The sequence below is a fragment of the Echiichthys vipera genome, assembly GCF_963691815.1.
Source record: "Echiichthys vipera genome assembly, chromosome: 2".
In the NCBI taxonomy this organism is placed as follows: Eukaryota; Metazoa; Chordata; class Actinopteri; order Perciformes; family Trachinidae; genus Echiichthys; species Echiichthys vipera.
In genome coordinates, this window is record NC_139827.1 from 9,678,296 (window position 1) to 9,692,775 (window position 14,480).

At 40.1% G+C, this 14,480-nt stretch overlaps 1 protein-coding gene across 1 annotated transcript; it reads left to right on the plus strand.

Moving 5' to 3' along the window:
- Nucleotides 1-223: 223 nt before the first annotated feature.
- Nucleotides 224-12,869, plus strand: tapt1b (transmembrane anterior posterior transformation 1b; the record flags this gene model as incomplete). The annotated part of the gene is made up of 14 exons (XM_083929614.1): nucleotides 224-401; nucleotides 1,936-2,066; nucleotides 2,176-2,294; nucleotides 3,127-3,289; nucleotides 3,963-4,098; nucleotides 4,652-4,749; nucleotides 4,835-4,904; nucleotides 5,067-5,147; nucleotides 5,349-5,458; nucleotides 6,491-6,550; nucleotides 7,486-7,554; nucleotides 7,676-7,752; nucleotides 7,854-8,026; nucleotides 9,124-12,869. The coding sequence occupies 14 exons, from the start codon at nucleotides 224-226 to the stop codon at nucleotides 9,375-9,377; spliced, it is 1,719 nt and encodes a 572-aa protein (XP_083785740.1). The 3' UTR covers nucleotides 9,378-12,869.
- Nucleotides 12,870-14,480: the final 1,611 nt, after the last annotated feature.

Below are 14,480 nucleotides of genomic sequence, written 5' to 3' on the forward strand. Positions count from 1 at the left end.
TATCTATCTATCTATCTTTCTATCTATCTATCTATCTATCTATCTATCTATCTATCTATCTATCTATCTATCTATCTATCCATCTATCTATCTATATGTACTCACGGGGCGTTTGGCGACATCTGCCGGTGATTGGGTGGAACTGCAATGCGTGATGACGCCATAGCTCGTGACGCAGATTGTCAGTCTCCCTGGCAGCAGCCGATGAGACCGTTGGGCGAAGATGGCGGACTCGGTGGCGTCAGGTCTGGGAGAGGAGAAGGAGAAGGAGAAGGAGGACAAGGAGAGGGACGGGAAGGCTTTCAAAACTGAGAAGAACAAGGAGAAAGCCGGAGTCTCCAAGACGTTGGGCTTCAACGATAAAAACGGCGGCAGTAAGGAGGAGAAACGCAGCCTGTCAGGTGAGAGCTAACATCAGCCCACAGTTTGACAGCGCTAATGTCGCTGCTGCTACTTTAACACTTAGCTGAGGTAAAGTCATGGCTCATATATGTGACATGCATCCAAATTACAACCCGACTGTCACAAAGACGGCTCCGCTGCTACTAATGTGTCCTCATGCATGAGTATAAATAGGCCAGTTTGCTTCAGTGTCAACACCTATTGCCAAGACGTGCTGTTCTTTGCGCATGCGCGTCCAGGCGTGCTGCTGAGCGGTACATACCGTAGTTTAACCAGCAAAGAGGGGGAAAACGTGGACACACATATACACACACATACTTTTGTGTACTCTTGGTTTTCATGGCTTTGGCTAGTTCCGATTAAAGCACTCCAATGATTTAGTGAAGGGGTCTATAACGTTTTTTAGTCCAAAGACCCCCCTACTGTAAATACTGTATTAAAAAAAGCCTATACACAGATTTTAATGCTGCTTACATTACTAAGATATTACAATGATCATTACTATCATATTCATATATTTATATATAGCACTTTGCCTCACAGCAGGAGGGTTGCTGGTTCGAATCCCAGCTGGGGCCCTTCTGTGTGGAGTTTGCATGTTCTCCCCGTGTCTGCGTGGGTTCTCTCCCGCTTCCTCCTACAGTCCAAAGATGTACACATGTTAGGTTAATTGATGACTCTAAATTGCCCGTGAATGGTTGACTGTCTCTGCTTGTCCTGTACCTGCGATAGACTGGAGCCCCTTTTGGCCGACCGATTTGGGGTCTATCACTAATTCTTGTCTGGTAAGCACCCACATCTTTCAAACTGACCAGACCAAATCTAGATTGCAAGCCCGAGATAACCCTGAGAGGTTCCTCCAGAAGCACAAAAACATTTGTCACAGGTAGAGTAGTACTCGTGAAGTACCTGTGCCTCTTAATGGGAAATCTTAACGATGCTAATCCAATGATATGAGGAAGGCTCTTGCTGTTTCAACCCACCGCAAAGCGAAGCCCATACACAAATTGTTTCCCCAGTTTTCTGTAGAAGAACTTGACTGGCCTGCACAGAGCCATGGCCCTGCTCGAACCCGTCCCAAAACCTTTGGGGATGAACTTTAACTCCAGTTGCGAGCAGAGACTTATCATCAGTCCATCATCAGTCCTCATGCTCTTGAGACTGAATGGGAAAAAATCCCTGCAGGTTGCAAAATACCTTTGCCTTTCCCAGAACAGTGAAGGCTGGTTTTGGAATATGATGTTCAACAATCACATGTGGGTGTAATATTTAGTTGTCCACATATCTTTGGCCATAAAGTGAAGGTATCTCTCATAATTTAATAAAAATGTAATGGTTTATTATTAGCTTAAGTTTCCCTTTGCCTGCAGTGAAAGTGCAGGCACCTGCTGTTAATCTGTGAATGAAGTCATCAAAGCTTCTACGATGGGAGTTATTTTCGTCACTAAGGTGTGAGATATCATCGCTGGCAGATGAATTTAGGTCTACGTGTATGTGTCCAATGCTTTGCCTTCTGTTCATTTCTGGCTCTAGACCTATCTCTGGTCAGATTTATAACGACTGAGCTGACCAGAGGCTACTTCCTGGAACACAATGAGGCCAAATACACAGAGCGCAGAGAGAGGGTCTACACCTGCCTCCGCATCCCCAAGGAGCTGGAGAAGGTAAACACAAAAACGATTTACTGTGGGATGTTTTTGTAGAAGTCACAAATAATTAAATGTGTTCTCCCTCTCCGTGTGTGTGTGTGTGTCTCTCATTCTCTCTTTTTAGTTGATGACGTTCGGCTTCTTCCTCTGTCTGGATGCCTTTCTCTACGTGTTCACCCTGCTGCCCCTCAGGGTGATTCTGGCCCTTCTGCGGCTCCTCATGTTGCCTTGCTGTGGCCTCAGGTAAAGTATGCTCTTAGGTGTTTGGGATGCAAATAAGCTGTTTTAGCTGTTTTATTACATTGCATTTTGTGGTATGATGCAAATATGTCCTTAATAGTAATAAAGGGAGACCAGTGCTACAACTGACAATTACTTTAATTATTGGTTATTCTGTGTGATATTTTTTGGTCTATTAAAAATCAGAAACTAGTGAAAAATACATATCACAACAAAGCCAACAGTACCAAACATATTTACTTAAGTTTACTGTAATATTTGACGAGGAAAAGTAGCAAATTCTCACAGTCACACATCAAATATTTGGCTTTTTTGCTTGAAAACCTACTTAGACTGTTAAGAGTTAATCAGAAAGTTGCAGATACATTTTTTCTTGATTGATTAAATAGACAAAATGTTTAAGTTTTAATGGAAAGTGTACCCTCCCTCTTAATGTTTTGTCCATCTGTACAAACCAGTGCTTGTCAATCAAAATGCTTTGTCGATTAATTGTTAAGCAAAAGAAAATCAACAAAGTGCTGATAATCAGTCGAGTCGCAATAGTTCATGTCATTTATCAAGCAAAAAACTCCTAATTGTCTTTGATTTTGACCTTTTATTATTTTTACCAAAGATTTATCAGTTAATTAAATAAAAGAAAAATTTAGTTATATTATATTGTATTAAGTTGCGGCCTTGTATTTGAAAAATACAAACAGTGCAACATTGTTCTTGACCACCAGATGACAGCAGAGACCTCTGACGTTGTTTAAACAGATTATAACTTGTTCTCTTATTCCTTCTCTCCTGTGAACATTTCTTCCGTGTGTAATCTGTGTGTTTGTGTTTGTTTTAGTGGCTCCCGTCTGCTCCAGCCAGCCCAGGTGTGTGATGTGCTGAAAGGCTTCATTATGGTGCTGTGTTACTCAATGATGAGCTACGTGGATTACTCCATGATGTACCACCTCATCAGGGGACAGTCTGTCATCAAACTGTACATCATATACAACATGTTAGAGGTACACTAAGATAATACTTCCCTAGGGCTGCAACTACCTACTAAGTAGCTGTTTTCTCAAATAATCAGTTTGTTGTGTGATCTATAAAATGTAGATCAGTGTTTCCCAAAGCCCAAGAAGACGTCGTCAAATGCCTTTTTTTATCCAAAACTCGTGTATTTAGTCAAGATAATCAGTTTACTCTAAAGAAAATCGGAAAAAATGCATTATATTACATTTCATTTCGTGCTTTTGTCCATAGCGACTTCCAATAAGTGCATTCAACAATTAGGGTACAAACCAGAAGAGCAATTATTAAGTAAGTGTGGTATCTATAGAGTGCTGCATATAAGTGCTTTTTCCCCTCTTTTTTTTTACTTTTAATCGTCTTCTTAGCCAAGGTGCAGTCGAAAGAGATGCGTTTTTAGCCTGCGGCGGAAGCATTTGAAAAGCTGGAATCAGAGAATTTTGACCATTATATTATTATATTTTTTCTTAATAAGATGACTCAAACTGATGAATCGCTTATCAAAATAGTTGGTGATTAATTTAATAGATGCTTACTAATCTAATTATCTTTCCAGCTCTATACTGCAATAATAATAATGTTTATAACTCTGATTGTACTGTACAGTGAACCACCAACTCATTCCCTCTCTTGCCCCCTCTCGTCCGTCCCCTGTTGTGTTGTCAGGTGGCGGACCGCCTGTTCTCATCTTTTGGCCAGGACATCCTGGACGCTCTGTACTGGACAGCCACAGAACCCAAGGAGAAGAAGAGAGCGCACATAGGCGTGATTCCTCACTTCCTCATGGCTGTGCTCTACGTCTGTATCCTCACAGTCTAAATAGCTACATGTGTATTTCCCTACATTCATAGATATACGTATGTAGCAGTGTAAACACATGACAGTTTGTCAGACAGGAAACTTTAGTTTCTCTGTGTATGCTTTGTAAAACTGGCAGATGAGCTTCTTGGTTTAAATGACAAAATAGAAACTAATCCAAGAACGATGAGTAGATTTCATTTCTAAAGTATTTTCTAAGCAAAATGTCAGAAATTGAGTTATTACTGTTTTTTCGTGTTCTGTGAACTAAATATCTTTGGGTTTTGGACTATTGGTCAGACAACAGAAGCAATTTGAAGATGTCAGCTTTGGCTTTGAGTAGAATTTTCCACTAATGTTGAGTCATAGAAACTACATTTTTATGTGTTGAGCATTATATTGTCAATATAGTGAGTCAATTAATTGAGAATAATCAGCAGATTAATCATTAGTTGCAACCTCACACAGCTTCACTTCAGAAGAATGAACATGCAGCATGATATTCTTCACTGTAGTCTTCCTCAGTGTATTCTTTTCCTCAGCATGTGTGTTACTAGTTCTCCATGCCATCCTCATCATGGTTCAGGCCACCACTCTCAACGTAGCCTTCAACTCCCACAACAAGTCCCTGCTCACCATCATGATGTCAAACAACGTGAGTATCCTTCACACACATCACACATTAACTCAATTAAAAGTACATGCAGCACCAGTTCAGCCATTTCTTTATTTTCTTGTAGTTTGTGGAGATCAAAGGGAGCGTGTTTAAGAAGTTTGAAAAGAACAACCTTTTCCAGATGTCAAACAGTGGTAAGAAGTCAATGATTATTGCAAAATCAGCAGTCTGAGAATAATGTTTAGCTCAGCCTTTGAACTTGGTAATTTGGTACAAGGTAAATTTATGGAACTGCGCTCAGCTGCAGCAAGTAAAAAGTAGGTTAATCCAGGATTGATTTGTTTTGTTTCCTACAGACATAAAAGAGAGGTTCACCAACTACATCCTCCTGCTCATCGTCTGTCTGAGAAACATGGAGCAGTTCTCGTGGAACCCTGGTAACTAGCGCAGCGCTGCACAGAGAACATGACATTACGAAATCTACAGCTGATTTATCTTAATGACAGTTAGACGTTACATCACACAGCTCCTCACCAGTGCATCCTCGGGGCTCAGTGTGGCTCTGCACTGTCACTGACTTTAATAACTAATATTATACTGAATGTTGACACTGATCAGTTTTTAATTTTTGTTTTTAGACCACTTGTGGGTGCTGTTTCCTGATGTTGTCATGGTGATTGCCTCAGAGGTGGCCGTGGACGTTGTGAAGCATGCCTTCATCACCAAATTCAATGACATCAGTGCTGATGTGAGTCCCTTTTTGAACACAGTACTTTCACAGTTTAGTGTGGTTAAGTGTGGCAGCAAAGGGAGTATTATTGTTATTTTAAAGACAGTCCAAAGAGTGCATTTTGATTTGACAAAATAATCTAATTCTAGATCTATTCACCAGCTTTTTCCAGTGCTTTAAACCACGTCTCACAGTCTTCATGGGAGGATGGAGTTTGCTCAGTTATTGGGCTTTTTTTTAACATTTCGAATTTAGAGTCACTATCTGTATAAGCCAGGAATGTCTTTAGGCGTGAGACGATGTAAAAATGTCATGTCACAATTATCCTGGCCATGACTCACGATATCATCCCGATAACCAATCAAATCAACATATGTTTAAAATTCTTTAAATAGCATTAAAACATACTGAAATCCCTTTTTGTTAGGAAACAAGTATTTTTATTGTGTCGCAGATAGGGCACAAATAGCAGGGGAACAGACTTGCAGCGATCACGGAGAGCCTGTTTAATGTTTTTTTGTGTTTTACAAACTGGTGATACATTCTCTTTTTCCTTCTTTCCTTCTCACACACTCACACCAGATACGCTGTAGTATCAAAGGGTAACTCTCAGTCAACTGAGCCATTTTCCCTTTGTTTTTTCCCGCCTCCTTCCCTCTTGTGCTCGCTTCCTTTTTCGATTTCCTTCAGGGAGTTGTAACTTTGGTTATGTAACGGAGAGCGACTGCACAGGATGGGATTAACCCCTTTATCTCCAAAGTGTCAAACCTAATCACACAACCCTTACTCACATGGGGAGAGCGTTCAAGCACTTGTGTATCCATTTTCATCCACATTCAATCCATGTGTGTAAATTTCCGCTTTTGTCTTTTTAATCTGGTTTTATCAAAATTCAATTTGGCTCATATTCTACCTTTACCCCCACTGTACCTTCACTTTACACTAATGTAATACATACATACTCCGACACCCTCTGCACATTCTTCATATTTGTTTGATATTTTATTACTTTACTGACTAATATTGTGTCACTGTGTGTCGTTTATTCAGGTATACGGAGAATACAGAGCCAGCCTTGCCTTTGACCTTGTCAGCAGTCGACAGAAAAATGTGAGTTCAAATATCAGATTTGTTTCCAAACTAGCTCAAACTTGCAGTCAGGATCCCAGGTGGTGTTGCCTTTTACACTGTATTTGGTCAAAATATATGTATTTTTAAATACTTTACATTCTTACAAAACCCCACTCAGCTTTTGCATTTTGCACAAATGTTCAAAAAGTTCATAATTTCATATTTAAATGTTAACATGCACTATCTCTAAAGGCTATGGTCAAATTAACTCGCAGGTCATAGAAGTTTGACAAACTCTTAGCTACGGGTGAGCGTTATGGATACAATCTTCCATCACTGTTTATATTGTACTACCAGTATATGTACAACATTATATCATATACTGTATTACATTCAGTATATCACATAATGATATATCATTGTTTTTCATGGAGGCAGAGAGCTCAATGCTCTGCAACTAAAGAAAATATGAAGAGATTTCTTAAGGTTCATTACATTGAGCTCTTCCAGACAACATAGTTCACTACCCGGACCGTAATTTGTCTAATCCAGTGAAGTAAATATATGAAAATCACATTTATCCATATTTATCGCAAAAACTCCTGTCACATTACCCACAATGTCCAAACACTAGCAAATATACTGTACTAGGGGAACAATCACCAAGGTGTTATCAGTATGATTTTATTATTAATACTCTGACGGATTACATATTTTTATTGTCACAGTATAATTAGTGCTAACTGGAGTTTTTCCATTTTGTTATTATGAATTCTACAAATGCTTTTCCATTGCTAATCACAACATTTGTGTACTTCTTGTTGAAGACTGAATGCCAAATAGAGACTGATATTTGCAATATCAAGGAAATCTTTCCTGATTTGTGTGTAATGACTGATGCATTGGTTGGGACAGAAAAAACTTTTGATTCTTGTTGATGCATTGTGATAAAAATGTCCTTAATGTGCCTCCAGGCTTACACCGACTACAGTGACTCCGTATCCAGAAGAATGGGCTTCATCCCGCTTCCATTAGCTCTGCTGGTCAGTTACTGTTTATGAATTATATCCATTGCTATTGATGTTGTCTGTGTGTGTGTGTGTGTGTGTGTGTGTGTGTGTTTGCACTTTACATCTGATTGTGTGTTTGTGTTTATTTATTCAGTTGATCAGAGTTGTGACCAGCTCAGTGAAGATCCAGGGTTCGCTCTCCTTCATGTGTGTGCTGCTGTTTTACCTGGGGTAAATGTCAAGTGCTCCTTTCCAAGTTTTGATCACACATTAGCAGTGTTATGAGTGTTTATTAATGTGTATAATGGTTTTGTGTCTGTGTTTGTGAGCAGGATGATCACTCTGAAGGTGCTCAACAGTATCGTTCTGCTGGGGACGTCTTGTGTGTTCGTCAAAGAGGCCAACATGGAAGAAAAGCTCTCCGACCCGCCACCTTCCGTTGTCTCCAGCCGCGCAAACTCCAGAGCTCACCGCACCAAACACGTTCCCACTTCAACACCGCAAGGTATATCTATGTCTCTGTTTTCATATTGCTAAATGCAGCATTTGATAAATCCGACCCTTCTTAGGTACTGTTGCTATTTCTGTCAAACTTTCTGTTCTTGCACGCTACAGTTTACAATAATAACAGGTGCAGATTTACTACTTGAAACTCTTAGTAATTTTTGAAACAATGGATCCTTCATTTTAGACAGAAGAAGACAAAAGCAGCCTTTTAATTTCTTGGCAGCAACCCTGTTTTTGGCAGATTCTGTTGGCTGTAATTGGCTACCTAATTAAGCTAACTTTAGCTTCATGCGTTGATCGAAAACTTTGTCTCTGAATGACTTTTTTTCAACGTTTCCAATTGATTTCTGCAAAGCTGATCTTACATATGCACTCGATGACTACATACATGGCATTGAGCTAAAAGACTAAAGCTGCATGTCTGTGGAGAGGCCAGCATCCTCCCCAGTTGGTGTAGAAGATGTGTAGATAGAGAACCAGCATTGTACAGTATTTCAATATAGACCTTGTTAGTTCTTTTATTGTTAATATGATAAAGGGAGGGAAAATCTGACCGTTCAAACATAATCCTGTGTGTTAAAATTAAATTTTAAGGTAAAGCCTTTACAATGAGGACTAACCGATCTGGGATAATGTTGGCTAGTGTTGTTGGAGTGCGAACCTCCTCAAATGTAACAGGACAGCGCTGCCAACGTTACCCTACTCTGATATAGTAACATGCAGGACTGACTTTCATCCAGAAATGCTACGCAGTGGATGTGCTAGTTGTGAATGTTTTTTTTTTAATTGTAACCTGTAACCCCTCAAAGTAATTTACTTAGTTAATGATGTTCCTCCTTGCCTGTAATGTAGTAATGTCCTGTACCTCCCTCCAAACTATTTAAAGGCTGAGTATCTACTTATCTTATCACATCAACATGCACACCACTTCAGCATACAGAGAAACTCAAAGCTTGTCAGACCTGCTTTGCCTAGTTACAGTGGCTAAACTATGATTGGACAATTGGTGGAGGGGTTCAGTAAATGTCTGTACCACATATGTATGTTCCTCTGCCGCTTTCTGTACAATAAACTCGACCACTTTCCCTCAAACAGAACCCACAACCGACAAAGGAGGAATATCACTGGCAGCGGACAATTTCCCGCTCCCCATTATTCCAGAGAGCTCCGCCCCAACACTCCCCAAGAGCGACTCGGACACATTCCTGACCACGCCAGACGGGGACGACGAAGACAAAATAATCAATGCCGACACAGGACTGGAAGGGGAACGACTTGAACTCAGAACGCCCAAGAAAGATTTGCTTGAAATAGACCGCTTCACCATCTGTGGCAACCGAATAGACTGAACGCCAAATACAACGAGTCGGCGTGTCCCGGCAAAACAGCGAGGTTCAGGGATTGGACACGGGTCGTAGAGTATGCTCAGACCAGACTTTTTTTTGTGCACCTGACCCCTGGAGTATTTATTTATTTATTACTGACAAAACCAGCCAAGGCATTAAGCTGTTACTACGAGCATCAGAGGCCGCTTCAGATGTTTCCGTCTGGTCCAGCCGGTGCCTCGTCGGGAACCAGATAGACTCTGAGGAAGAGTCCATAGGTTGTCGGGGCAACCTGCAGACATGCTTGCTGATGATGATGATGGGAGAAAACTGGCACGCAGAGCACGAAGAGGGAAACAAATCTGCATATGTCAAATAGAAGAACGTGGGTCTCTGTGTGATCAGAGGAACATGACAGCTGGACTGTGCGAGGGCGTGTCCAAAAGCACAATCATATGTAAAGTGCAGAGTTGTTTTTAGAAAGAACAAAATTTGTCAATTTTTTTTACATTTTTTTAATTTCAAAAGCCTGAAAAATTCAAATATTTGAAATGAATTTTTTATGAAAAATCTCTTTTTTTTCTAAAATCGACCTGCAAGAGTAAGACTCAAAATCACATTAACGCAGTGATGAAATCTCAGAATTGCTCTGCAGACACACACACACACACCAACACACGTTTAAAACATCTTGTTTAAAGTGCGTTACTGTGATGAGTCCGGACGTCCATAGCTGTCAGACGTGGCAGCAGTGACACAGTCTTGCGTGAGTGCATTGGCTTCAGGCAAAGAGGTGACTTTGTTTTTTCAATACAGATAAAAGTTTGGAGGTTTTAGTGTTGTACACTTTGTGTTGATGTTACTTTGAAGCACTGAGATAAAATGGTGCCTGTTTGTAAAGACAAGTATTTATTTTGAGTCCAAGCCAGACAATTTGGAAGATATTTCATTTTTAAGTGACTTTTCATAGGTGTGCTTCATGTGTACACTCACCATTCAAGCATGTAGCCTACAGATAATCCCATCTTGGTGTAACACCACTGTGTTCTTGGTCGCATTTGAAACATTTGTCTGTGACACTGGCTCACCAGCATCAGTTTAACGTTTTACCATCTTTCACCATTGGCTTTACTCGTGTGAAGGGGGAAGGTTTAAGGCTGCCTGAAGGCTGAGGCACAGTGATGAGAATGAATCAAGATTTTGGCTTTTCTTAAATTTGCAAAAGCAAAAGTCCGGTGTGAACCCTAAAGGTTGCTGGCATTGTTTGGTGTGGTCATCTGCAGCTGGCTGTGGTTAGTGGAAGAAGCTCTTCCTCCAAATGCTTATGTACCTAACAGTCCTAAGATGCTGTGAAAGCTGGAAGCACTGTTTAACAAATGAAATGGATTATATAACTCCGGTCTGAAGTGCCAGGAGTTGCATGTCTTGGGCAAAAGCTAAGTCCAACCGAGCCCCAAGTCTCGCCTCTCATGTCATGAGTCGAGCCACAGTGCTCACAAAAACATAGTTTTTCAAAAAACAAATGATTGTTTTAAAAACCCAGAAGGTCTTTTAACTAGGAATGGGAATTGATGAGATTTTATTGATACCAACGCCGGTATTGATTCTGCTTTATCGGTCTGATTCTTTCTTATTGATTCCTGATCAGTTTTCTTAACGTTGACCTACAGGATGTTTCAGCATCAACAGAACTGTTATCTGAGTCTGAACACTGTAGATGAAACCAGAGAATTTGTACAACTTTATTTTGTATTTAGGTGTTCAGGTTTTTCAAAGAAAAATCAGCTTAGCCTGTCTTGTGTTATTATAACACCACACGTTGGACCGTTTCGTCATCTATGCCACGACTCGTTCTTGCTGCAAGTTTCCATCCGCAAACGCAAGAGTTTGATGTCATTGTTTTGCAGAAAACATGCCCGCATTGATAAAAAAAGGTCTTGATCAGCTCATAGGCAAACGATTCTGATTTGTTTCCTGTTCGCAACTTTTATTGCTGGTCTGAAGATATCTCCAGCGTCATCAAAGACTCTTCTAACAATCTGAATGAAAAAAAATATTCTCTCTGTCCCACTGTGATGAAGATTTTAACTTGTTGCTCAAGTTGCAACTATTTCCTTCATCCAAACAAAGTTGCTAGCCAGCAGTATCACACCTCTGCTCCATTTGTGAATCAAAATGAGTTAGTCATGAGATATACAGCATTTGTCTACTGTATATTGATGTTACTTTGTAATATTTTAAGTTTTAAAAAGAAATCCTTTCCGACTGCTTGGGAGGGAATTAGAGTTGCACCTCGGAAAACAGATTAAATAGGTGTTGCACAGCGTACATTGTTATGGCCTCTTGACAGGGAAGAATCCACAGTGTCAGCATTTCAATCCTCGTGTTTCGGTTAAAGTGTAATTCCGGCACAAAATCGTCCCATGGTCTTTTTCGGCACTTACATTCATCATATAAGCCATCGAGACAGTTTTCTTTTGCTGCCTTATTGAAGTTTTTTTTCAAGGTGTTTTTTGCGCCATTGTTTCCTGGTTTATTCTGTTCCCGGTGCCCCCACTCCTTTTGCCACTGCCGCAGAGTGGGGAGCATGCGCGGCCAAGAAACTCGTTGTTAAACCGAGAACGCTGTTTACATACATGAATAATCGGGGAACTGAAGGAGTTCTCTAGGTCTGTTAAAGAAACCGGAGTATGACCTTAACGTGAATATAATCGGGTTTTTAAACTGCACGTAAACACACTGATAGTAAAGTCCATTCAAGTCAATTACCAAATGCAATCCAAAAGGAAGGAGCTCATTGCTGCTTAATTTTACGTATAGGGTCTCTTTTCATACAACTGCAGAGGTTTGGTGTTATTTTGAGCGATATTAGTTGTTAAAACTGTTTGAATGCCTTCACCGTGCTGCCCCGAGCTAATCAGTGTTAGCCACGTCCGGCTGTCAGCGACTCTCCCGGATTTCTCCATTAATAGTTGATGCGCGAAAAAAAACTGTCTCGATGGCTTATTCGATGTATGTAAGTGCCGAAAAGGGATGATTTGCGCCGTAATTACACTTTAAAGGACCCTCTGGGTTTTTTCAAAGATTGCCAGGTATTTATTGTTTGGGAAAATGTTTAGCTTAAACGTAATATCTGAGGAGGACAGTCATTACAGTAAACTATTAGGCTGAAGTGTTGTGTGAGTGGATGCATCGTGACAGAGTGATGTGTGTGTGCGTGTGTGTGTGTGTGTGAGAGAGATCGTGTGCAGTGCATGGATGGATAACTGCCTAAAGATAAACTATACATATGAATCAGGTATTTCCTTGTTTTTATTTTTCATATGTGTACAACTCATCTAGGTAACTCATCTCCTACATGGTAGAAGGAGAATAAAACAATATTTTGTTTTGTAACCCTTTCTGGTGTGACGTGACTTTCTAACTGTGTGTTTGTTTCACTGAGAAGAGTCGGCCTCTGTTCACAGGGCAAACACTGCGCTCCACTGTTCCCCCTGAATGGGCATTTGGAGGGAGTGTCCGTCATCACTTATTCACACACAAGGGGACTTTTTTCTCCAGGGTTCAACTCTGATAAATTATCTGCTTCTGGATACATAACTTGTGTTTTCCCCATTACGTCAGCATACTTGATTTAACCTGCGTGGTGTCACGTATCGTGTAAAGTGACTGTCAGCCATGTGACAGAGGATTAAAGAGAGTGCTGACATATCACAGACTTCACCGGGCTCTAATGTTACTTTTTAACTGAACTTTGGGTTTTCCCTTTTTTGAACTCAAACCTTGTGTGCTTGCCAAAACTTCACTGGCCCTGAGCGTCTATCTGATCAACCCCGGAGCTGAAGGTCGCCGCAGAATAGAGTCAATGACCTGCCTCACATTCATACAGAGAGCCACTGACATTATGTCGTTAGATTCTCTCGTAAACAGACTCAATAATGCTTTCTGCGGGGCTTAAAGGTTTTAGGCGCCGTGCGTACATGTTTGAGGCTCATGAATCATTTCTCCCTTAACCCCTGAATCTGACCTCTGCTGCTCAGGTGTAAAAATACACACACACACAACTTTTAGCTGCATTAACATTACAGCCAGACCAGCAGGAGGCTCCTTTTCGAATGCCTGATGGTCACTATTAAAAAAAAAAGTGTATGTATGACAGAATTATGTAGAAATCTTAAATTTAAACTGATGAAATGGTTGATTGAGACTGTTAAGTGACTTAATCTGGTGATTTAGGTTGACTGACCTTCATAGTCATGTTAAAACACAAGTTATATGTCACAAGTAAGGCATGCATTTAAAATTTAAAAGCACAAAAGTAAAGTAAAAGGCATCAAAATGAACCCAAAGTAAACACATTATAGTCCATTTCAGAATAATGTATATTATATTACTGAATTGTGATGAATGCATTAATGTGTATATTGCTTATTTAAATGATTGATACTTGTGTATATATTACTTTATATAATACTGGGTAGCTTGTAAATTTCCCTCTTGGTGATAAGCTGTATTTATATGATAATATAATTTATTTTTTCATTATATTTCGTATTCTTAATCTAAATCTGGAACTGACCTAAAGTCTTTAAATTAATGTAGCCTAGTACCGGGGTCTTCAACGTTCTTTAGACCAAAGACCCCTCAGCTAAAAGAGAGAAGCAGCAGGAACCCCCTACTACAAATATTATAATAAATTGAGTTGCATAATAAATTGGGCATAACAGCTAGGGCGGCCTAAAGCCTATACACACAGCTTTTTATGGTGCGTACAATACTAAGACATTACCATGATCATTATGAACATATTCACATTTATACATCATATATTAATGTTAAACATGTGCTTGCCTCCTACAGGGCCCTTAAAAACATATTTTTTTTTAAATTAAGTAGCTGATTGGATAGATATGGGACACATTTACCCAATCGGGGTCAGAAGGTCAGTTGTGTTGTCAAATGATACGTCACTCACTGTCACTAGACAGTATAGAGGCAAAATGTCAGAAAGGAAATGTGATAGCGGTGCACGAAAAAGAAAAGCACAACAACTGAAAGAACAACGGGACCAAGATCTACTGAAGGAAATTCATAAATTGACAGGATTTTTCAAGGTTGCAGACTCTT